This window comes from Perca fluviatilis, chromosome 8, assembly GCF_010015445.1.
Source record: "Perca fluviatilis chromosome 8, GENO_Pfluv_1.0, whole genome shotgun sequence".
NCBI classification, from domain to species: Eukaryota; Metazoa; Chordata; class Actinopteri; order Perciformes; family Percidae; genus Perca; species Perca fluviatilis.
The window spans coordinates 19,722,047-19,747,490 of NC_053119.1; the positions used below are offsets into that span (position 1 = coordinate 19,722,047).

General features: G+C 39.0%; 3 protein-coding genes across 4 annotated transcripts; all 3 read left to right on the forward strand.

Moving 5' to 3' along the window:
* Window positions 1–8: 8 nt before the first annotated feature.
* LOC120563846 (ribonuclease P protein subunit p25-like protein) lies at window positions 9–1,816 on the forward strand. Its single transcript, XM_039808280.1, has one exon. It carries the CDS (start codon window positions 27–29, stop codon window positions 681–683), a length of 657 nt encoding a protein of 218 aa, XP_039664214.1. The 5' UTR covers window positions 9–26; the 3' UTR covers window positions 684–1,816.
* A 160-nt stretch (window positions 1,817–1,976) lies between these two features.
* LOC120563847 (cytochrome c oxidase subunit 5A, mitochondrial-like) lies at window positions 1,977–6,638 on the forward strand. 2 transcript variants are annotated; one of them, XM_039808282.1, is made up of 5 exons: window positions 1,977–2,169; window positions 3,016–3,132; window positions 5,408–5,529; window positions 5,639–5,760; window positions 5,851–6,638. In XM_039808282.1, exons 1-4 carry the CDS (start codon window positions 2,097–2,099, stop codon window positions 5,750–5,752), a joined length of 426 nt encoding a protein of 141 aa, XP_039664216.1. In that variant the 5' UTR covers window positions 1,977–2,096; the 3' UTR covers window positions 5,753–5,760; window positions 5,851–6,638. The 2 variants fall into 2 exon arrangements, with proteins under 2 accessions (XP_039664216.1, XP_039664215.1); XM_039808281.1 differs by having other exon boundaries at window positions 1,978–2,169; window positions 5,639–5,756.
* A 2,005-nt stretch (window positions 6,639–8,643) lies between these two features.
* LOC120563849 (AT-rich interactive domain-containing protein 3A-like) lies at window positions 8,644–25,347 on the forward strand. The gene is made up of 9 exons (XM_039808283.1): window positions 8,644–8,981; window positions 9,712–10,332; window positions 15,774–15,848; window positions 15,953–16,025; window positions 21,124–21,307; window positions 21,816–22,066; window positions 22,258–22,533; window positions 22,628–22,717; window positions 23,960–25,347. The coding sequence occupies exons 1-9, from the start codon at window positions 8,955–8,957 to the stop codon at window positions 24,097–24,099; spliced, it is 1,737 nt and encodes a 578-aa protein (XP_039664217.1). The 5' UTR covers window positions 8,644–8,954; the 3' UTR covers window positions 24,100–25,347.
* The last annotated feature ends 97 nt before the right edge of the window (window positions 25,348–25,444 follow it).

A 25,444-nucleotide genomic window follows, 5' to 3' on the forward strand; every position in this document is an offset into this window, starting at 1 on the left:
ACTGATATTCCACTGCTTTCTAAACAATGACTGAACCAAGGGGCCAGATGAAGAGTTCAAATGCTACAAGCAGTGCTGTAATGGAACTGCAGTCTGCTTCATTCAACCCTGATGTCCCATCTTCTGGCCAGAGCAACTTCAGAAGAGTCAGCCGCACAGAGGACAGCAGTCCCTATCCGATCCCCGGGCTGGCGGCAGACATCCTGCACATGCGAGTGAAAGAAGGAAGCAAGATCCGCAATTTGCTGCGGTTTGCAACAGCTCGCATGCAAGGAGAGGGGAAAGACAGCAATGGGACATTACTGAGACAGGTGGTCTTCACTGGCTCAGGTAGAGGAGTCACCAAGACCATCACCTGTGTGGAGATTCTAAAACGTATAGTGGGAGGGCTCCACCAGGTGTCCAAGCTCTACTACAAGACAGTGAAAGAGGTCTGGGAGAGTCAACAACCAGGAGCACCAGGTATAACCATGCAGAAGACAGTCCCTGCCATCTGTATCCTGCTCTCTAAAGACCCTCTGGATCCCCAGGAGACTGGATACCAACCCCCCCAAACCCTAAGTGTTCCCACAGAGGACGCAGAGAGAGGTAGAGCTCTGATCAGGCCAGCTCACTGTCCCTTCTCACAGCACGCAGCCAAGCGAGTCTGTCTGGATGACTGGAGTGTATTACCGTCTCCATGAAAGTCTGAGAAGTCTTGTTAACTTTTACAGAGGAGCAATAGAAAGCATCCTGAAACATTACAAGCTGGCATGAGATGGGCAGGGCAGGACAGGAGGGCTCTGCAGCGGGTGAATAAAACAGCTCCAGAGCATCAGTGATATCGATGAGATGCAGGTGCCTGCACAGAGCCCAAAGGATACTAAAAGACAATACCCCCCTCAACAACAGCATGTTCACCCTGCTGCTGTCTGGCAAGTGATACAGGGCACATCAGAGCTTATTCTGATGCAAAAGTACACAAAGTTGGTCACAGTCATTATAAATATAAACGCTAAGGTTGATCAATAGTCATTATTCTGTTTTCTACTTTTGGAGTGAAAGCATGTACGTTTTCATAGATTGTTTTTTATTAAGGATTTGTTTTCATCATAATGCTGTCCCTTTTTAAAGATGTTAACAACACTAAAATAAATTAACTATGCATTTCATCTTTGGTGTTTTGGGCTGTGATGGAGAGTGTATACACATCTTTAATTTCAATAAAATCAGCAGTTTACAACTTCTAAACCTGGAATTTTACAGAGAGACAGACCTTTTTTATTCATATTACCACTTGTATACTGTCAGCAGTCAGTTCATTTTGATTCATGTAGTTAGTGCTTGTTTAAAACATGTCATCTGGCAGACCTTTTTTTCTGTGTTGTAGTGAAATGCACAGTGAAATGGAAAAATAATAGTATCCAACACCCCAAGCTTTAGGAGTAGCCTACTTAAATCCCATTCTCTTATTATCATCCTGACAGAATATAGCCTACTGTATAGGCAACCTTATCAAAATAATCTAATAGCCCTATAGCGTTTTGGACTATGTGTGGTAGCCTACTTATTAGTAGTGGTCATAGGTGAGGAAAGTAGCCTACAGCACATTTACACAGGTCAATTCAAAGTAATGCCATAATGATATAAATTGGGTGTTGCATCTTATAGCAGCTGCAATGTATTTTTAAACTGTTTGGATTTTTTTTTATAGCATCCTTATATCCTAATATTTACTGAACTTTTCTGTGAGATAAATAATATATGTATAAACATGTCGATCCATTTTCCATCGGGGGCAACTGTCCTTAAAATAAAAACAGAAAAATCATGAAAAGGCTCGGCCCTGTATTATTCCTAGGTCAAAGTCAGAGCCAGTAGGTCAATAGTCTCGCATTGCCAGAACTACCTTCACAGCGCTGTTGAAGAGGTAGGTCAACAATACAGAAAAAAGCTAAATACCTATCTATGAATACCGATGAGCTGCAGTTTGCACATGCGCAGCACGGGATCGCGTACGTGACGGGCTAAGCAAGCAAGTAGCGCTAGCTTCCTCCTGCTCGCTGCTCCTTCAAAATATCACCGGTTCGAGTTCGTGTAGCTGGCTGTCCCGCATCATGTTCAGAGCCGCCGTCCAACTCTCGTTCTCCGGTGTCCGGAGTTTAACCCGTACGCAACCAGGGTGTCAAGGTATTTGTTCACCTCTGAATGTTATTTTGTAGTTTCGTATTGTTAGCTAGCTAGCTCATGAAACTGTCAGGGCGAAGTTGTTACGGGAATCATATGTGATGTCGGCACACTGCGGTGCCCGCACGGCTAACCGCTAAACTTGGCTGATATTAGCTTAGCCAGTGTATATATCCCTTATACACGCCGCACTGTTAAGCGTGTTAATATGTCAGTCAAATGATGTAGACTTTCGTCCAATATTTTCATAACCCACAGAACCTGAATGTGTGCTATTCTGAAAATGTCCCGGTGTTCAGCTCAGTGGTGACTGTGTCCTTGCCATGACCCAGTTGGTAAACTCAATCTGGGGCCTATGGTTCTGCTGCTGATGCTTGTTGCTAACTATGTTAGCTACCTAGTTGATAACGTTAGCTAGCTGTGTTCAGTCTATGGTCGCCAGTGTGTTCTTTACATCAGTGTATGGGTTGGTGCAAGCAATAATCATCAGGATTATTCGGATGTTGTCGCAGTGTTTTAGCAAAAACATTGCTAATTCACGTTAAATGTACATTGATTTCCACATGCTTTTAAATATATCCTGAGAAACATAATATGAATAGAAACGTCCTGTTTGTTTGTCAGTGTATTCAGGCTTGTAGGTGCAGTTGTAGGACGTTGGCAATGATCTAGCTGCATTAGCTACATTATTATAAAGCATTTAGTCCTTATCCACTTCATTCAGTGTAGATAGCTAGGCTACCCTTGACTATAGTTGCCCTTCTATATTACCTGACACAAGGTGCCACTGTAAGTGCTGTGTTCTATTAGTGATAGGTTGTCCAACTAAAAACAGTTTTCCTCCTGCAGCTCTTTTAGCCTCAAGGTGTTACTCACATGGGAAGCAAGAGACTGATGAGGAGTTTGATGCCCGCTGGGTGACCTATTTCAACAAGCCAGACATTGACGCATGGGAGCTGAGAAAAGGTATGTTTACCGATGACTGTGAAGCTAAATAACTAAAGTTATTAGCATTAAAAACTGAGACATAATACATAGTGTCCAACAGTTATTGCAGGGGATAGCTCAAGGAAGTTGTTCTTGCAAGTTTGGTAGGTCGAAGCTAAGATTTGGACAATATCTACCATGAGTCAACAGAGTTGTCAACCAATAAAGATTTGGTCTGATATGAGATTTGGAGCAAATCTGTGAGGATGACTGCTTTGACCGTGTTAGATTACAGGATGAATGCATTAATGTGATGAAATTGTTTGATATTTTGTTCATTTTAAGGGATATTGCTTTAAGAAAGTACACAGGATACGGTGTTGTAGTAAGATCACTAATATGCAAACAGGGTAAACGAATATTTTGGATTTACCAGGTATTTATTTCCATAAAATGTGCACTTCATTTTGAATGAGTAACTTAACTGATCTGTCTGTTAATGCGACCAGTATTGTCATAACTTTTGTCTCTGTATAATTGAAAGGGAGTTAACTCATTATGAGGAATGTACACGTTTTTCTACAAAACCCTTCTTTTTCACTTTGTGTAACTAAAATACACTCTAAAATTGACAAAATGATGATTCAAATCAGAAACTGTGATAAAAGAATAAGTAAAGAACAGTACCAATCTGAGCAGGTATTCAGTGCCAGCTTTGGGTACTTGACAGTTTTCAACACTTCATGCTACTGGCACCTTTTGGTCAGTACAAAAGCTGTTAAGATTTGATACCTGGCCATGGTCAATAAAATCCTGTCAAAGAGTAAAATAAACAACTGTACAGTGTTTTGGCGTCCTGTAAACCCTTCAGACACATTAATCTGTTTCTGACACTGGACTTCCTGAATCGTATTTCATCATCTCAGTGGTCCCTGAAGCATCATGCGTTCTTTCAATGCAGGGCTATTTTTGGTATGAAGAGAAAAAAGCACAACAGAAGAGATGTTTCAGTTGCAGGAAAGAAAGCGAAATAGGGAAAGGCTCATTATCAGGTGAGAAATGATAAGATCAGAAACTTAAGGAAATTGTTCAGTAGGCAGTCCTAGTGGTTGAACGTCACACTAAAATGTGCAGGAAGTAGTCTTGTAAATGTGGTCGGTTTGCAATTTCACCCTAAACTTGTACATTACGACAACATTTAAGGATAAGGTAGGGACTATTCCATGTATTTGTTGTCAACAATATCCACGAAAAGACCAAAACCAGCTAAATGTTGTCTGTCTCTCATACTTAGACTGGCTCACAGCCGCAAGCCAATTAGCTCCTAACCTTTTTTAAATATGGGTAGCAAATGTAGTTTCATTGTTAAAACAGGTTCAGTAATTACCTGAAACAGTTGGACAATGTATTGTAAGTAAATAGTGGGTTTATTGGGGACTATTTTCAGTAGTGGTTTAATACACATTTACACACATGACTCAGGGAGTAATTTTAGCTCCAGGATAGTATGTGTGGGATCAACTTAACTCATGTTCATCGTAATGAAGGAGCATGTCACCCAGTAACTGTGTGGCTAATTTATAGAGGTCTATGCAGGGCTCGACAGTAATAGTTTCCTTTGGCAACCAGATTGAGTCAATTTGCAACCGTTTTGTGGTCTCTGGTTGCCCCCTTTGGCAACCACCTGTTCAATATTTGTGCATATATATATATATATATATATATATATATACATATATACACACACACACACACACACACACACACACACACACACACACACACACGCGCCCTTTTTTGTACTGATCCAAAAATGTATCCGATCCGTGACTCAAAACAGTGATCCGAGCCATGAGTTTTGTGATCCGTTGCACCCCTATTTAAGAGGGATGGGAAATTATATTGCAAGCCATTATCTCATTGTTTCCTTATTAAAAGATGTGGCATAGTTACATAAGAAATGAATTGCTCCAAATACAGGCAGTTTAAAACATGGCAACCGTATTGTCAATTTCGGCAATCAAAAGCTGATGCCTGGTTGCCAAGCCAGCAACCACTTTAAAAAGTTAGCGTTGAGTCCTGCTATGGTAAAAATGGGATATGATAGTCAATCAGACTATTACCACAAAGAAAATACTTTTTAGTGGATTCATTGTTGGTTTTGGCCTTTTTTATTGAATTTATTCACAGAGGAAAATAGAATATCGCCAGTCTAATCCTTTTAAGCAACCGATAAAATAAATGCAGCTTATATTAAAAGTGTTTTATTTCTGTCTCTGTTCTCTGATTTAAAAGATGTGATTCCTTCTTTCAGGGATGAACACATTGATTGGTTACGATCTTGTACCTGAGCCCAAGATTCTCGAGGCAGCATTGAGAGCCTGTCGGAGGTTAAACGACTTGGCCAGCGCTATCCGGATTTTGGAAGCTGTGAAGGTGAGGGAAAAGGGGCACCTTCTGAGCTTGGGAATGTTGCCAACCAGCATCTTTGCAGTTGGTAGTCATACGTTAATGAATAATGGGTTATACATTTTTATTTCCTCAGGATAAAGCTGGCCCTCATAAAGATATCTACCCGTATCTGATCCAAGAGCTGCAGCCAACATTACACGAGCTTAGCATCCCTACACCTGAAGAGCTTGGCATTGACAAAGTGTAGATGAGTAGGTATTTAAATTCTCTCATCATTAATGTCTGTATTTTCAAGGTTTGTCATAAGAGGGCAATCTAACAGAAATGTTGTTTGTTTTGTTTTAGATCTAATGACAGTGGATATCCCAGGACACAGAATCCTTGTACTTAAATGTTTGCCTCATATAAATTGTGTGATATTTTAATTTGGCCTTTATTAAGTTCTTTTGCTTGTAAAATATTGATGAACCTAATAAAGGAAAGTGTATCTTTATTAAGTGCCACACATTTTGGGATATATTAATCAGTTTCAGTACTTATTGAAGCAATACACTCAAATCATAAGTTGCTTTAATGGAAAGCAGAACATTGCTTTTACAGTGAATTTTGTTAGTGTGTCTGGACATTCTTGTGAGAGTCACATTTTGCCACCAGGGAGCAGCGTTTTCACATGAATGTAAAAATCATTTTACTGTATTCAATCTATACATTTGTTTTCATTTCAGGGAAAATGTACATGCTTGTAAAATAAACATGTTCTAATGGCAAATGGTGTAATGTTATCAACACATAACTGGAATATTTCCCAAAGCTATACTAAATACGACAACCTCAATTTTGTTTGTTGTTCAAACAGGCAATTCTTACAGTCCAATGGACTTTGCAGGATTTAAAAGACAATAGGTTGTATTATGAATAATGTTAGATTCTTTGATTATTGGCACGTTATGCTTATAATACCATGAATGCTGCATTTATTGGGTTGAGCAAAAAATACCTCTAAAGTGTATCAATAGAAATGTTCAATGGGCTTGTCTCAAACTCAATTGTAGTTGTACCATTTTGAAATGTGCACAATTATTTAAAAGAAAAAGGTTATTCGTAAATAAAAGATTTACTCAATGGTAAGATTATTTTACTTAAAGTAACCTGAGTTGATTTAAGTGTCGGAGCTCTTTTTTTTCACTGCAATTTTGGCAATTATCTTCCGCTATCAAGCAAAATTGTTTACTGTTCTTCCTTGGTTAGTGGGCAGTGCACAGCACAAGCGCATAAATGCAGACGATTGGCTGAGGTTGAGTAAAATGTCATGGTAAACCAATCGGAGGTAGAGTTGGGCGGGTGTTCGAAAGCACGTATTACATAGTCAGTCACACAACGAACAGTCTATGCGAACAACACAAGCGAGTCAGTCAACGAGAGAGAGACAGGTATGGCGTTATGAAATCAAAGAGAGGGTTAACTTTTCCTGCTACGGATTTTCCGCCTTGTTTCTCTCACTATGACTCTAGAGTCGGTAGCCTACTCACTCCAAAGCTAATCGCCGTCACTCTCTCACTTCTCCCTCGCTCTATCACTCACTACACACACACATATATGCCGGCTTGACGCACACACCAGCGCATAAGTATAAACATCAGTTACGTTATTTGCACTACAAAGAGTGTATTTATTTGTTCTTTATTTTTGGTATATTGCTTAACAAGCCTAATTTAATTTTGCCCAGTTGAGGTGTTATTTGTATCAATCCATTATATCATAATATCTACATACATGGTATTTGATTGGAGGCTAGTCTCACTTTGTCCAACAGCAACATTAAAATAGTTAAGAATTGTGTACATTGTTTCTGTTAAGTTATTAAGTGTCCATTTCATTATAATATTCAGATTTATCACAAATAATTTAACATGCACATGTATTTAGTTCTGTTAAAGAGGGGTGGAGGTGGGGTCACATTTGAGCATTTAAAATGTACTTGAAAGTAACGCTTTCTGAAGTAACTAGTTACTTTCATAACTGAGTTACTAATTTAGTTACTTTTTGGAAGCAGTAACTAATTACTTTTTAAAAGTAACTTGCCCAACACTGGTATTAACAAGTCAAAGGTACTATAATGTGTTAAATGAGTGGTGGCTCTAGTGTCACAATTATAAAGGTAGATAACACATGGTGTGCAAATACATCTTGCTGGAGTGGGAGGATTCAAATTATTGTGATAATTGTATAATGATTTATAAATCGGTGGAGTACAAGTAAACCATGATTTACCAGTCAAAATATGGGTAACTGCTTATACTTGTTAAATTAGTCACTGTTATGTTTCCGCTCCTGCTACAAGGTCACTGACTGAATCACTATAAGAGGAACAAATTTCAGGTTTGTTAATACACCATTTGACTGCTAGAGTGTGTGAATAAATTGTGATTTATTTCTTAATTTAAGTCATGTCTGCCTAACTCCCATGAGAAAGACATATTGAGCTAATTGAAAGCTAATTCTAGACAGACTTATCCTCTAATCAATCAACATGTCAACGGAATCTGACTTGGGCTTTCCATAGATGGATTTGAGTCTCTATAACCAATATTTCCAGTATTGTCACATATGGCATTGGGCTGTTCAATGGCAAAAGAGCCCTTTTTCTATTGTTGGAGCTCCAAAGAACCCAATTGATGGAGTTGATCTGACTGCAACACATACATTTATTTGTTAATGCCACCATGTATATAGGAATTAAATATGGACAATTAGGAGGGAATTAAAACATATTAGATAATTAAACTGCAATACCTCCAACATATGACCTCTGCCAGCCTCTTTTACACATGTTCTGTTAAATTGACTTAATCCTGCTCCAAAGAAAAAAGGACAATGACTAATGAGCCATGACTTTTTAGCCAGACTGAATTTCCATGCAGGTTTCTGCTATGAAAGGCAACCCATTTAGCACTGGAGAGAAAACAAAGTGTCCTGTGGGTGTAGAGGTCAGACCCAGTTGCAATGTGAATGAAGACTAAAATAATATCATGTTTTTAGTAGAGATCGTGTTACCTCAATAACCATACAATTGTATAGCAGAAGGTGTGGTTTCCTTGTGAAGTGGGTGGGTAGTTCCACACACATGCAGAAAAGAAAAAACCCTCTTTACGAGCTTTACGCACGGGGCGGGACTTTCATTCATGCGAGTTGGGGGTGTAGGCCACTCAGTCAAAGACAATCAAATATGTTTGAGTTTCCATGCGCCCTCGGTGACCAGGGATGTAAAGCGCAGAGCAGTTTTACCCCTCCTCCTCCAGCTCCGATCACTCCGGCCTCCAAACTTCACGGGCTTTTAAATCACATTTAATGAGAATAATCTTTTATTCTGTTTAAAAAGAAACTGGTCATGCGATGCGATTTACTTCTGCCGGAGGGAAGAAGGAAAAACTAGATAAGATCTGTTGGCGATGATGGATTACTCAAAGGCGCAAATGGTGAGTGTCGACGACTGTTTGGTAGCGCTCCCACTCGTGTTTGTTACAGTAACAAAGCAAATGGCGATTTATGTAGACGTTTGCACTACATAATTTGCGCTTTAAGGATTTAGTTTTCGTGTTTAGTTGTTTTTCATGATTATTAGTTTATGTCTTGCATTCGCATTTATACTTTGAAATAAAGTTGGTTTATAAAACCAAATAATCTATTTGTGAAATAACTTAACCCATCACCTTCATATTTAAGTAACTTTTCAACAAATGAGGACACAGAAAATCGTAGACAGAAACATGTTATATCCTGCTACTAGTTTATTCTCAACTGAAGTAGCCTAATGTATTTTCTGTGAATTATTGTCTCAAGCCATCAAGCTTCGGTTCACTTAAATCCACCATTACTGTGCTTTCTGAGGCCAGTGCAGCCTCTCTTAAAAAAAAGTTTCACTTTAACATGCCGATTTTAATGAACCAAACAACAAATATGTATAACTTTATTCACTCTACATTCCTAGTAGTAATAATAATAATATACATTTTATTTATTAGGCCTATTTCAACAATTTATCAAAAGTTGAATGTGCCTCTTTCAATCTTTTTATACTTGTTGAATGCAGTTTTCATTATTTATAACTTTGGATAATTTTATGCAGCATATAAAAGCAAAAACACCTAATCAAACATTTTCTCAATGAAGTTGGGGATTTTCTTCTTTTTTTTTTTTTGTCCATAGTCGAGCTTATCCGAGGAGGGCGGTTCAGCTGGGTGTCCACCATCCGGTAATGCTGGGGTGAAGCTGGAGGCAGTGATGGAGCATCTGCAGAGACAACAAGAGGCCAAACTGGAGATGAATCTGCAAGAGAAACATCTTTTTCACGCACAGCTCCTGTTTGCTCAACACGCTGCTGCAGCGAGATCCTCTGGCTCCAGATTAGACACTGCGTTATTTGGCAAAGCAGATGGACCGACTTATCAAGCAGCTCAACAAGCTTTGAACAGCCATATCAGCAGAATAGATCCAAATGAGGAAGATGAGGACACGGATGAGGAGGAACAGGAAATGGTAGAGCCTGAAGAGAATGATGAGGTGGAGGAAGACAACGATGATGATGGTGAGGAGGGGGACGACGGGCCTCATCAACAGACGAAGCCTCGACTCCAGCAGGTTGCAGGCTTTCCCTTCACTCCTTATTCCACACCTCGATCGTCTGCTGCAAAGCCAATGTCCAAATCTCCACTTCTGGCAATAAAACAGGAGCAGGAGGAGAAGGAGCTGCTGTCTCCTGCAGGCCAACACGCCTTCACATCACCCAATGGCTTCGCTGACTGGGGCTACGACGAGCCATTTAAACAAGTAAGTTACCTTGATATAACTGCCCAAATCAAGGCCATGTTGTTTTTATTTTGTTGAAGACTTTCCAATTTGACCAAATATACGAAGAGGCAGAGATTGTGCAAAGATACAAAGATCTTTATTTCATGAATAAAGACCTAAGTTATTTCTGCAGCGCCATGGCCCAAAAAGTGCAAATAGGCTACGTGACATTATAAAATGAAGATTATCAAATCACACCCTCATCTTCCACCATCCTGACGTTAGCCCCCATCAGAAGACCTGTACCCCCCCTCGTTATTGCAACACAATTCTTTAGAAAACAGTTCTGAAAATAATAAAATGTTTAAGCAGTTCAGGTCACCTCAACTTCTTAGTTGTTATGTTCCTATCTTGTTATTGCATTTTAAGATGCTATGCTGCATTTTACTGGCACTTTTTTGGTTACACAATAATCAGGGTACAACAGTTTGCATAAAGTATGGGCGATTAAACACCATCCATATTTAAGCGTGTGCCATTACTAAGATTTTCTACCACATTTTGATGTATTGTTAATCATCTTTTATAGTGGAACAGATAAATAAAATCCCATTGTAATATTTCTGTCTACTCTTGGATATATTATAGTGATTTTAACTCTAAGTAGCCAGAGCCCCAATAATCTTTACAGAGAAAAAATGAACATCTGTAACTTTCTGTGTTGGCTGCTATGTGTTCTGTTATTATTAATTGTTGACTTCTTCCTGCTGCCTGGCCCGTCTCCTGTTCTCTCACGTTAGGGGAAGGAACGTGTCCCTTTGGCAAGATGCCCAAACTTGATGGTGTTTAATGACTGGCCCGGCCAGAGATCTTTCCTTCTGCTATTCTTCTCCTCACGTCTCACACTTTTGAAAATACATCCTCGCCACCGGCCGAGCTAATTGGTCTTGGCTGTGGTCCAATCCTAACTGTTCAAAGCAGCTGGTTCAGGCCTGACAAAGATTAAGTTAAAATGAGAGCAGAGGATTAATAAAATTGCCTCAGGCAAGGTTGACAAGGTTGGCTTCAAGGGTTAACTACTGTAAGGTAGGGGGTGGACCTTTCTCTCATTGTATCAGATCAGACAGATCTCCTTTTTAAATGAGATGCAAAGCTAGTACAGTATTTATGGCTATGTTTTCCAACAGATATGTTTGACTAGATTAACAGAGGGTCCCTTCAGAGGTGTGTGTGTGTGTGTGTGTGTGTGTGTGTGTGTGTGTGTGTGTGTGTGTGTGTGTGTGTGTGTGTGTGTGTGTGTGTGTGTGTGTGTGTGTGTGTGTGTGTGTGTGTGTGTGTGTGTGTGTGTGTGTGTGTGTGTGTGTGTGTGTGTGTGTGTTCGGTGGTGTGTGTGTTCGTGTGTGTGTGTGTGTGTTCGCGCGTGTGTGTGTTTGCATGTGTGTGTGTTCGTGTGTGTGTGTGTGTTCGCGTGTGTGTGTGTTCGCGTTCAAAAGGCCCCACTTCAGTACAATACTTTATGATAAATGAGGAGGACAGCTGGGTTAGTGCCTCACAGCAAGCAACTACCCATAAAGTGTACTTGCAGTAGTTTCAGTGGAGCAGAATTGGCTTTTGAAACAGTTTTGCACATCTTGTTCTGAGAGGTTCTAGAGATATTTAATATTTTTTTTGTGCTTTTCTTTCCCCGCTATTGTCTATATGTTAAAAGTTACTGGTTCTCTTTATAAATGTAATGTATGGGTTTGTTAGCCTCTTTTAAAACTCGACAGGCTCAGAAACCTCACTGCTGACGTAGCTCTGTGGATAGCTTTGCATAATTTAGTCGTCTCTTGGCAACACTTGGCAGCAAGTAATCAATACATTATATGGCCACTGTAGTGAGAATTGCATTTCCTTTTGTCAGACCAGCAGACAACACCTGGAGCCATGAAGAACATTTGTTCCGTTTTAATTAAAGCAAAATAATGAGTTGCTAAAGACTGTTGTGCATGTGTGCGAAAAGGTTTATTATTATCATTGACCCATTTGGGTCAAAATTTAATCCTGTGCGTTAAGCTAAAAATAGTTGTGTTATGTCTATGTTTCTTTATCATCGCTAACATTATTGTTAAATGCAACCTATAACCAGACACAAAAATGCCTTCCACTTTGGCTGAAATGTGGATTTTTGTTTTGTCAGTGTTGTTTTTTAAGAGTGAATTTCGAAACAGGACTCCTTCAGTGTTTTGCTTTTGAAGCTATTTTATGTGACATGCATATGATATGAATAAGTTCACTTTGTTACATACAGTTTGAAATGGTGTCTTTTGCGAGTTAATTGGCATGGTTGTAAAGATTTACAATTGTTACCCTCTCTTCCCCCTAAAATCTGGTCCCTCTTTACTACTTCTTTCATTAATCAATTATCTTTTGAAGATCTGGGAATGCTGTAAAAGCCTTACCATGCTGGGCAGCCATTGTTCAGTTCTTGTGTGCGGTCTCACTGTACGCCCTTAAATGTAGCAGGGGGGCAAATGGCCCCATCTTTGCTCTCAGTCCAGGCTTACAGCACAGCAAGGTGCCAGATAAATTATCTTGACTTATTCGGGTGACTAAATGCCCAATAATTTGATTTGGATTAAAAATTTGGTCCCCCTGTGGTTATAATGACACAAAGAAAGGGATACGTTTTCGCTGTTGCTCTGCGGGAGTGGCTGAATGATTTTGATGGAGCTCATTATATGAGGCAGTTTCCGGTTAGTGTAAATGTATTTAAATGGGACATTTCAAATGGGGTTTAATTTATTAACTATTATCTTGACTTGCTGAACAGACACTTTCAAAAACTACTTTGTGTATAGTGATATGCATTAACTTGATAATTTGTAATTTGAATATATAAAACCATCTAAAAACCTGATAAAACCTTTTTTAACAAAACAAAAGAAACCTTTTTCCTGCCCTACATACTGAATACCATCAGGATTCCCAGGGCTGGATGTGTGAAACCTCTGTGTGCAATTAACTGAAAGCTCTTTGTTAATAGAGCCACAGTAGGTCTCACTTGCTCATCAATAAGGGGGGATGGGTTTTGTTTCCATTTCATGGTGAAAAGACTGGCATGTTATCTACCTTCACATCAATAAGCTTTCTGCTGGGGGAGTAGAAATCCTTTTTATTAGAAATTCTAAATTGAAGCCATTACATGTATCAACAGCTCTGCCACCACAGGGACAGTTTTATGTATAGGGAATACATACACTTGTAATATTTAACTCGTTTAACAACTAAAAACAGGAATAGAAAATTAAAAGTTGGTGTTTACAGGGGTTTACATTACACCGTGATTTTCAACCCAACGGGCAACTTACTTCTGCATTTAGTGGTACTGTAGAAAGAAGAAAAAGAGAATAATAGTTAGAAATTGATTTAGAAAATATATCATCAGTCACCTGTATCACCTCTGTTGTAATGGATAAATGATTAAAATGGATAAAAGTGATGGTTTGAAATAAATTCAATTGACCTTTTGATAGGGCTGTGAGCATACATCTGACAACAAAGGCTGGGAAACTCTGCGTTACAATATCATGCAGCTCTTTGTGTCTCAGCTTTTGCAGTTTGAATAGTGTTTTTACTGTAAACATCAGGAGAGTTGGACTGGAAGCCAAAATGTTATTGGTTCCCATGTATTTTGTAGCTTAAAGGGTGAAATGTAGTGGGTGTTAACCCCAGGTCGAATCAGGTTGCCACACCAAACAATTTGTAAATGGGATAATGTGTTTAAAGTACAAAATGATATGTTTAAATGCAAGTATCAAGTAAAATCCTTGAGGGAAGAAAATGAAAGACAAAAATAGTCCATTATTTTTGATAAATCACAAGCATGACAATTGAAGCATTTGATCCTGTCAAATACAAAAACACATGCTTGTTTTAATATAAAACATGTTCACATAAAACAAGAGCATGAACTGGAAGGCTTTTGAGCCCTCATAATCCTACAGCAAGCAAACAAGTGATAGAAATCCATGAAGAAAAACTTCAACAAGATCCACAATAGTTGAATTGAAATGACTGAATTGTAATGTCAGTTTTGAATAAAGATATAAGATGAATAATAGAATAAAAACATCATCTACTTAATGTAATTGTAATGACAGACCATTCTTAAGACTGTTCTGCCAACCATGTTTGATTTTCATGCTTGCATCATCGTGCGTCCTCTGCGTGCGTTAGCAGGACAATAACATCTCAGCGGGCTTTTCCACACAGTTGCACACACTGCCCTCCACACACATTTTTAACCTTTAGCTGTCATGTTAAGGGGGACTAAACTTCCTAATGAGTGTTTGGCCTTTCATTAATCTTCCTTTTACTGTGCCTAGCTTTAAACGGACACTCCCTTTTTAAGAAATGTAAGATAAGCCTTATATTGATTGTCAGAGGGGAAAATATAGTATATAATAGTTGTTGCAGCAGCACAAGGACAGAAATAAGTACAGATAAATAGAGAAAGATAATTGGAAGTATATAAAATAGGAATAAAAATAGAAACCATACAAGAGCAAACTCAAAATTACAGTGCAAGCAGTACACACAGAGTACATACTGTAAACTAATTGCATTTCATGTTTTTTTCATATTCATTTCAAGTGGTGTGATGTGTAGCTGCAAAGTACATGTAAGAGTAATATGATACCACTTACTAAAACCAGAATGATATATAAAACGATCATGTAATAATACTTGTTCTAATATAGGCAAGGCAGCTTTATTTGTATAGGACATTTCAGCAACAAGGCAATTCAAAGTGATTTACATTGAAGAACCGTTAAAAACAAATTAAAACCTCTGCACACACACACACACGCACACACACACACACACTCACACACACACACACAACACCAGCAGAAAAAAGTGGTTTCAGTGCTGGGAAAAAAAGGTTTGGACACATGAGGTGGGAAGCACAAAGTCCAGAGTCCTTGAGGAAAAGGTGACACATATTGAGAAGCAGTGGTGAGGACAGGGGTGGCCTACAGGTTAGAGACGTGAGCTTGTGACCGAGAGGTTGTCGGTTCAATCCCCAGACCAACAGGATCAAATCTGGGTGGGGAAAGTGCTTCCCCTCCCTCATTACCACCACTGAGGTGCCCTTGAGCAAGGCCCTTAACCTCCAACTGCTCTAGTGGAGCTGCTCAGTGGCCAGCAGATCAGACTGTGTTTGTACTGGGCAGCTTCCAGGTATGGATGTGGAACTGTGTGAATGTGACAGGTTGCCGTTGCAAATGAGAAGTTGTTCTCAATCGACCTACCTGGATAAATAAGGGTTAAAAAAAAAAAAAGCTTTAAATAGGAATGGTATCTCACTGAGGATACAACATCTCAGTGTTTGTTTTTTATTGCTATTGTTTTTGCCATGCTCTTATTAAATTCATCATATAACGCAGACACAGGACAAACTGTTCACTAATGTTTCTCTGTGGTTGTATTTGCAGAGAGGAAGTGCCATCTGGGCTGAGGAGAATGACGGAGGAAAAGTAAAAGGAGAACCATCCAGGGACTTTGCCAAGGTCAGTAGATTTAGTTGATGTACTGTATGTAAACAAGAAAACATCTGAAATAATCAAAGTAACCGTTCCCTAGTTATTGCTGATGTTTGTTTTTTAACTTGCAGCTTTATGAACTGGATAATGACCCACAGCGGAAGGAGTTTCTTGATCAACTCTTTGTCTTTATGCAGACACGAGGTAAGATCCAGAGTTAGAGTAGAAACAGTTTTAACTGCCAGCAAGTTACTTGGGATAATACTACCGAGGATTTAACACATTTACAAAGACAGACTGGTGAGAAAGGCCAATAACATTGTACGTGACTACACACACCTCCTGACATCACATTTTAAACTACTGCCATCTATGCGTCGTTTCTGCCTACCCATTCTGACCAAGAACGGATCCAAATTCTCTTTCAGACCACAAGCCATAAAAGCCTTAAATCATTCAAAATAAGCTTGTCGTCCAGCTGGTGTGATCATACCCAAGGGTGTATAGTGTATTGTAGCGTGTGATGTATATTCTTCATGTTATGCCTGTCGGTGTCTGATGTAAGGACTATTTGTTTGTATCATATGTCTGATGTCTTGTCATAAAGTGCCTTGCGATTGTGCCGCAAACCCAACTGCCCCATGGGGACAATAAAGTTATCTACTACTACTACTAGAGCCTTCAAACAGGACACGAAAGTCTAATGTTTGCCCAACTTCTTCCCTACACAGACTTTGATTAGAAATGCATTTGTGATACGTCAAAAACAAAAGTAATTTGGGACAAAATCCATTTCCCTCAACGTAATTGAGAATGCAGTTTAGTTGCATGGGAACGTAATTTATATAAGAGACTCTAGTGGCTCTAGAGGCACTGCAGATATGTGTGTTCGATTAATGTCACATGTTTATGTAGCAGTGCAGCTCGAGTTGACTGGCTGCACTAGCTCGCAGGCTTTGCTCTATATATTTATATATAAATGATGGTGACTATTTATCTTTTAAGTCAACTATTCTCTCACAAATTGATCCTACATTATAAAGTAACTAATTTAATCTCTTATTTATTAGTGCTTTGGTCCTGATTCAATTCTTTCACGATACATGGGTGCCGGTCCGATTTGTATAGCAATTCTAGAAGTATTGCGATTCGATTGAGTGTTGCGAATTTCTTATCTTTTTAACAAAAAAGTTGAATAATACATTTCTAGAGACAATATATCATGAGACATTTCTAAAAAATAATTGTTTTCTAAAAAGAAGGCACATCACATGTCAGTCAGTCTGACATTTATTTCATTTGTAAAGAAGTATATAACATGGATTTTCTGTTTTCGGTCTGCTGGAAACACCGTCAGCGATACCATATGTTTGACTAAATATAGGTAACAGAGGGTCCCTTCAGAGTTTTTTTTTTCTTTATGGAGATTTCATTATTTCAAACTTGACAGGTGTATTGCTATGGGCACGAGTAAGTGCGGTGCCAAGTTTGACATTGTTTGGATTAGAAATGCAAAAGATATCGTTAAATATATATATATTGGTAAAAGAAGCACACATTGGCTTTTGCCGCTCTAGCCGGTGGCCACTCCCCCTCTCACCCTGAGGACCAGAGACAGAGAGCAGCGGAGCTTTGGCAGCTAAATGTGACATATACCTCAGACCCACAAAAATGTGCAAAGTAGCACTACTCTGGACGGTCTCTGACTTTGAATAAACAAACGACACTTCCTGAATTTAAGGACTTTTTAGAATCCCACAACCAGCTACAGACAACAAGTGGCAGTGAGACATATCTGTATATGTGTGTCCGTGTTTGGGGGGAAGGTAACCTGCACATCACACGCAGACGCCACATGCAGAACGCTTTACAACAGCGTGGGGGGACTCTTTTCCTGCTATTATTAAATTGCTGTGAGCTGGCAGAACATAACGTAATCTCGGAGATTATTCCTTCACAGCGCAGTGCAATGCGAGAAAATCTCAGAGCTGACCCTATTGATTACATTGTGATATTTTGTGATTACATTCTGAATCTGCCCCATTCTCTGTCAGGTAAATACAGTAGTACAATGTCTTCCTCTAATGTAGAAGTAGCCTACGCTGTAAATCAGTAGTAAGCTATACAGTGGAGTTGCATATTAAGTGGTTTGGGGTCTTCTGTTCTAATTTGGGGGTACAATTTGGTTTTGAAGAATTCTACAAGCAGCAATACCACAGGCCAAGCAATCGGACGTTCCAACAAAATTCCAGACAAAAATTTAACATAGTTAATTTTCAAATCTTACAAAATTCTGGGCATTTTAATTAGCTAGAAACAGCAAATTTTTTAACATAAGCCACAATTATCACTAGAAATGCAGCTGAAATACCTTTTTCTAGGCTTTTACAGCATTTTATCAATCCTATAGTTGTTTACCAGTAGCATATTAAGTACTGTATGTTAAAGTAATGCAGATAAATGTGGTCCAATTAAAACAAATCTCAGTCAGAAGAAGTAGATGCAGCAGGACACTGTCTGCAATCTTTACCCATGTGTGTAAAGGTCATGGTCATGGCAAATGTGTGTGTCTGTGACATGTGTTTATCTTAAGCACAGAGAAATCGTTCTACAACTGCTTTTAACCCTCTTTGCTTCATTGACTTGGCTGTCAACCCTGTGATTGGCAGGAACTGCTGGCTGTAAAATTCCCCCTCCCCCATGCGCTCAAATCAATGCAGCAACAGAGCTGCTGTTGTGGAATTATCTCCACCCTCATCCATCTGAAATCAGCTTCATTAGAGAAGTCTATCCACACAGATTATGCAAGCTAAGCCATATGACCCAACAATATCCTCAGGCCCTCAGGGGCGTAGATTGATTCTCGTCCTCCTCGTGCTGTCCTTAATAGTGCTCTTACAAGATCTTGTTCTTGTTTTATGCCAACTTCTCAGGAGTAGAATCCAAAGAAAATGAAATAATTTAGTGTTTCACTTGCATTTAATATTCTTGTTTCATGTGTTGGTTTTATTGCTTCTTCTGTTTTTAATGTTCTTAAGGTGCTGGTTTTACTGTAAAGTGCCTTTAAGTACCATATAAAGTGCTATATAAATAAAAAGTATTATTATTGTATTTATCCTCTTATCAGGGACGTCACTAGGATTGAAAGACGGGGGGCTTAGCCCCCAGGGTATTTGTAACTTGCGTTTGCAAAATCTTTGTACTCACATCTTTCGTTACTGTATTAGAGCTACACTTACAGTATCTCACAAAAGTGAGTACACCCCTCATATTTTAATAAATATTTCATTATATCTTTTAATGGGACAACACTGAAGAAATTACACTTTGCTACAATGTCAAGTATTAAGTGTACAGCTTGCATACCCTTCACCACCTAGAGATTGGCATGGGGTACTTTCCATAAAATCATCTCTCAATGCAAATCAAACCAGCTATTAGGCTAACCGACATAAAACCATGCCAATCTCTAGGTATGGTGAAGGGTATGTGATGATGTGTGGCTATTTTAATTCCAAAGGCCAGGGGAACTTTATCAGGATTCATAGTATCCTGGATCCACTAAATAACTGGCCTTTTAAAAATAAAAATCTGCCTGCCTCTATGGGAATTTAACATAGTTCTCACTTTTGTTGCCAGCGGTTTAGACATTAATGGCTGTATGTTGTTATTTTGAGGGGACAGAACATTTACACTGTTATACAAGCTGTACACTTAATACTTTACATTGTAGCAAAGTGTAATTTCTTCAGTGTTGTCCCATTAAAAGATATAATGAAATATTTACTAAAATGTGAGGGGTGTACTCACTTTTGTGAGATACTGTATGCCAACCACCAGTCAAGAAACCAATATGTTAACAAGTCAAAAGTGATAGACATATCCTCTTCTTCCATTTCTACTCTGTTCCTTCTGTCTTATCCTTTAAGATAAAACAAAACTCTGACGCTAATTTCATGACTTCTAAATGCAAATTGGTCACATGAAACAACATCCAAAATGTCCAACAACAGAGAAACAGAGGCCAGACAGCTAATAAGTTGGTAAGTTAAACAAATATGACAAATGGCAGTAGGCCTACAAGAAAAAGAAAAAAATGGGCATCACTGCATACTTTATCATGTAAGATATTAATACGGATCCTATTTAAAGTGGCTACTGTCTAAATACAATAACCTGATGGCGGAAGGAATAAAAGATTTGGAGTAATGATTATTGTATATACTGTATGTAGGATTGCTTTCATTTTATTTTTACATGCATCTGTGGGCATGTGCTCATCTTTAGCCTAGGCTACATTTAGGCAACATCTACATATTTATTTAATTTATCACAGCCAATGAATGAAGAAAGTTAAATTGGTTAGAATATAGCTAGCATATATAATAAATATAATTAAATATTTTAGTTTAGGCTATGCATAGTACCTAGACCTGCCAACAAATGCTTATTGTTAGAAGAAAACCAAACACCCCACATGTCCTTAGACCACTACTGACCTCAATCAGAATCAACTGCTCTGCCACTCTCCTCCTTCTCTCTCTCTGCTGAAATATCTTCTAATATCCATCTCATCTGCTCAATGAATTGAAGGATACAACGGTACAATAGCATTAACAGGGACCCTATGACATTTAGTTTTCAGTGACAACAACATTCTAAGGGGATTGATATTGTTTTAGAATAGGCCTACTATAGAGATAGGCTATATTATTGGCAATGAATAAAGAGTTGTGATTAGCTTGCTAAGTTAACCATTTCTTGTATTTCCCCTCATTCACTCTAGCTAGACTTTAGTTTTCCAATCACACCAAAATATCCCCTTCCTTTACCTCAAGAAAACGTAGCTAAAGGTAAGGAGGTCATTAAAAACAACTTACAATTTCACTCTGTATCGCTACGTGTAATCAATCTTCCTTTCACCATTAACGTGTGTAGCTATCGGTGCGTGCGTTTGTGGTGGGGGGGGGAGTGCATAGCGAGTTCAGACCAAAGAGTAGCGACGAGATGAATCCCCCAGTTACTTGCAACGCGCCGGTCTGCAACGCTCTGAAAGCTGCCAGTTCACACCAATGCAACGAGACGGTGCGGTGCATCATCTTGATAGCACGACTCTCTGTACTTCTGTCTAACTTCCAACTTTTCGGCTATTTTTTTTGTAGCTATATATATCATTTGTTGCGTCTAAATATCAATGAGGATAAATCGAATTATTATTATTTAGGGGGGCTTAGGAACATTTTGGGGTAGCTTCAGCCCCCCTAAAATAGGCATAACGACATCCCTGCCTCTTATGTTTCAGGAACTCCTGTAAACCGCATCCCCATCATGGCGAAGCAGGTGCTGGACCTGTACAGGCTTTATAAGCTTGTGACAGAGAAGGGAGGCCTGGTGGAGGTTATTAACAAGAAGATCTGGAGGGAGATCACCAAAGGTCTCAACCTCCCCACATCCATCACCAGCGCAGCCTTCACCCTCCGCACCCAGTAGGTGTCTCTCTCATTTGTAACAGATTTGACACTTGTTCTCTTCAGGAACAATTGGAAGAATCGAAACAATTGAAACATCTTGAAGGCAGTTATTTAATCTTGCAAACGATAAAAATTACCAATTTGTGCCAGTCATTACTGTAAAGTAAACCCACCAGCTCTGTTATTTCTTTCAGATTAGTTAAGGATTGGTGTCATGATGTGTGCAAGTCTACATGTAATAGTAATCAAAGAATGTGAAAGTTTTGGCCTCTTTGTTAAACATTTTAGTTATAGTTAACCTATATTTTCTCAGTATTATTTACAGTAGGTGACATTCAAAGTCACATGCTTCAGTAAGTAAAACAAACATTTCTTAATACTGAATATTTGAATTGAAGCTCTTTCAAGTAAAATAGTTTAAGTATTAATAACATTTTCGATCTTTTACACCCAGAATATCTTTATTTTAAAAAGTGCTCATTTGCACCAGATCCTGTGACTAATTTGAAACTTTTCCTTTCAGGTATATGAAGTACCTGTACCCGTTTGAGTGTGAGAAGAAGGGCCTGAGTTCTCCAGGGGAGCTGCAGGCTGCCATCGATAGTAATCGCAGAGAAGGTCGACGTCCCAGTTACACCAACAGCTTGTACCGCTACTCTCCCTCCCCGAGCTCCGCTCCACACACGCTCCACTCTTCACCCACCATGCGAACCACCCCGACTGGACACAACAGCCTGAATACATCAGCTAGCCCAAATCTAAAGAGAAACGCAGGTATGACGCAGTATGTGCTGTGTACGAGAAATGGTATCCCTTATTTGATATTTTGAAAATCATTGTCAATGAAAACCTGGTGGTACTTCAATCGCCATTATGAAAATGCATTTGATCTAGCTTTTTTTTTGTGCTTCTGATTTCATGACATGTTTAAAATAGTTTTCACTTTTTTTTTTTTTCCCAATCAGATGAGATGTCAACCCCTGTAATACCCAGCCGGCTGCCCATGGCTCTGGCCCTGGGGCAGCAACAGCAACAACAGCTGGTACAAGCTGCCACACTGGAGCATTTCAGAGAGCGGCTGGAACGAGGAGCTGGGGCAGCTTCAGCTGGCGCTCCAGAGAAGAAAATGCTGCAAATTGCAGAGGAGCAGCAACGCCTCATGCAGCAGGCCCTCCAACAAAACCTCCTGGCCTTTGCGTCTCACTTCAACCCCATGAACCTCAAACTTAACAATGGACATGGTGAGTTGCCTTCTTTGTAATGATGCAGGCGCTATCGTTACTTGACATAATCAGGAAAGTCAATTAATTAATTAATAATTTTTTCCCCCCACAGAGAGCAAACAGGATTTGTCTCTGAGTATTTCCACTAATGGAGCAGCCAGTATCAGTGTATCTGTGGAGGTCAATGGCACTGTTTACTCAGGTGAGTAATTGCCTTTTAAAGCTTAGTTTAGTATCAAGACTGGAAACCGCTAGCCCTGCTCTGTCAGACGATAAAACATTTTTGCCTACCAGCACCTCTAAACCTCAACAATAACATGTTATATCTCGTTTGTTCAAACCGTATAAAATGATGTAAAAAGAACAAGTTGTGTTTTTACGGGGGTTATGTGCCGGATTATTTCATGGCTGGGAGCAGTGACTTCCTTCCATGACATGTTGTTTTTTTTCATTTCGTTTTTTGTACGGATTAAATAAACAAGATATAAAATTTGTTATTTAGTGAGCTTTAAAGGTGCTGGTAGGCGGATGTGTTACCTTTGGACAGAGCCAGGCTAGCTGTTTCCCTTGGCTTCTAGTCTGTATGCTAAGCTAAGCTAGCCCGCTGGCTCTAGCTTTACTGTTTATGTAGTGCACAGACATGAGAGTGGTATCAATCTTCTCATCTAACTCCCAGCAAGAAAGTGAAAAAAGTACTTCTTTAAATAGTACTGTGTTTTTCTAGCCTAGATATCTAGATGCACCCTAGCGGCAGCAAGGGTCAGTCTAGCAACTCTCCGTTGGCTTGCGAGCTGGAAAAACTAAATTCTGGTCAGGCCAATCACATTGTGTATAGAGTCAGTGGGTGGACTTAACATAAGGACGGCAGAGTTACGACGGTTCCGCGTGAATTCTCTGCTACTTGAAAACAAAGAAGATGGCTGCTGTTGCTGGTGAACAGCTGTCTTTCAAATCGGCTTTGGCCGCGACTCTAGAAGACTTGGAGTTAAGCACTGAAATCATTCTTAAAAAAGGAAGATGTGTTCGGAGTTTTGCCGACCGGATATGGCACAAGTTTAATCTATCAACTAGCATTGCTCTGGTTGGCTATGAGTGCAGATGGAATTAGACAACCTTTTATCCCGCCCCTCAGATTGAGCCCTGCCAATAGTGACTTCCCAGACCCAACATCTTGATGTGGGTCTGGTTTTGTCAGGCTAGTGTTTTACTGTCTTTTGTACCTGTTTTTTTTTTTTTTTTTTTAATCTGTTTTTCTGCAGCACTAAAGGATTTTATTCCTCTGAATACAATGTACTTAATGACACAAAATTCTCCCTTGAACTTGACCTTTTACATTCATAATTTCAAAAAAGAAAAAAAGTTAATCAAATGAATCATACAACACATACTTTTTTAATTTCTGTTGGTTTTCACTTTAATCTACTCTCTAATCTCTGCATTGCAGGAATGCTGTTTGCCCAGAAGTCAACTGCACCTGTGGCGTCACAGGTCGTAACTCCGGCAGGAACAAATGGTTTCAGTGCCATGTCCTCCTCACATAGTCCCTCCTCTTCATCTTCCACCTCCTCAAAGGGACCAAATTAAGCCTCACTGGTCTTTTAAACCTGTCTTCAGCAAAATAATAATACAAAAAGCATACTTTTGTCAGTCAATAACTGTGTGAACTCTAACTATACTGCTGTCTACTAGTACATCTCTAGTTGTACTTGTTGCCCTCCTTTTTGCAGTGCAGTCTTTTGTGAAAGTCAGCTGTAACGCATGAGGAAAGCACTGTTTTTCCAATATTTTGACAGGTTAATGTACTTTAAATGAGTTTTGTCAAAGGGCATTTATGTTTAACCTTAAATGCTTTTAAACTGACCATAATATAGATTCAGATCACACTTTGTGCCTGTTAAAAGCTTTTTTTTAATGTTGTGGCATCCATCTCTAAGGCTTTACAAGGTTTGTTCAGAAGTGTATTTAGAGCCTCTTTGGGTGTCAACTGCATTTATAGCTAATTATCAAACCGTTCTGTAGCTGCCTTTTTCCCGTAACAGTGTGGTTGCAGCTAAGTGCAGCTAATGAAGACCAAAAAGCCTTAGCTCAATGACATAGCCCCTGTCTATATCTATTTTGCTGAAGCCATTTTGTATCCCCCTTAGTAAACATTTGGTGTAACCCGAGTGATGGCTCATAGTTTATTCATTTTCATAGCAGCTTTTGGGGATTATGTACATTATGTTTCTTAAAGAATTAGAGACGTTTGTTGCAAGTTGGTTGGATTTTGTTATGTTTTTTTTTTTTTTTCATTTAACTTTTTTTTTTATTTAATCATTTGGCTCAGCCTCGATTACAGAACATTTATTTCATGTCAGTGAATCAGTGTGAATCAAAGGCAAAACTTTAGAAACAAGGTTTTGCTGGAAATTATATGTAGGATTCAACATTTACCTCAATTAACTTCCCATGTTGGTAAGTTTCTCTGGAATTTGTTCTGGACTCAGGAATGTCCTCTGGACTCATTGCTGTTATATTGTATCTCATAATATATTGCTGTGTTGTATTTGCATAAACACAGAGAATGTATCGCAAATGACCTCAAGCTTTTGACAAGTGAACACTGAAACAGTGCTACCTCACTCTTCTAGAGAAATATGCAATACTTTATATAGGGGGTGTTGATTTAGCCATCTGCTGAAATATAATGTATGTGGACAATCAAGTAGACATATCAATCATGCAAACAAATGTCACTGTGATCTCTGTTTTGGTCTTTAACGTTTTTCTTGGACATGTGACCATGAGGAATAAAATAATCTTGTGTTCTCTGTAGAAAAACTGCTCTTTTTTTTGTGAACCCCTCAGTGCTTTTGCCAAAATGAAGATAAGTCGAAAGATCATTGTTCCAAAACAAATGTTCTAATATATCCCACAGCGTGCATCTTTT

Bases quoted from the DNA above. Each gene is read 5' to 3' on its own strand.
- LOC120563846 (XM_039808280.1), top strand. From the start codon at position 27: ATGACTGAACCAAGGGGCCAGATGAAGAGTTCAAATGCTACAAGCAGT.
- LOC120563847 (XM_039808282.1), top strand. From the start codon at position 2,097: ATGTTCAGAGCCGCCGTCCAACTCTCGTTCTCCGGTGTCCGGAGTTTA. The intron at 3,133-5,407 runs GTATGTTTACCG...TCCTTCTTTCAG, and splicing joins CGCATGGGAGCTGAGAAAAG to GGATGAACACATTGATTGGT. The intron at 5,530-5,638 runs GTGAGGGAAAAG...TTATTTCCTCAG, and splicing joins GGATTTTGGAAGCTGTGAAG to GATAAAGCTGGCCCTCATAA.
- LOC120563849 (XM_039808283.1), top strand. From the start codon at position 8,955: ATGATGGATTACTCAAAGGCGCAAATG. The intron at 8,982-9,711 runs GTGAGTGTCGAC...TTTTGTCCATAG, and splicing joins ATTACTCAAAGGCGCAAATG to TCGAGCTTATCCGAGGAGGG. The intron at 16,026-21,123 runs GTAAGATCCAGA...CTTATGTTTCAG, and splicing joins TGTCTTTATGCAGACACGAG to GAACTCCTGTAAACCGCATC.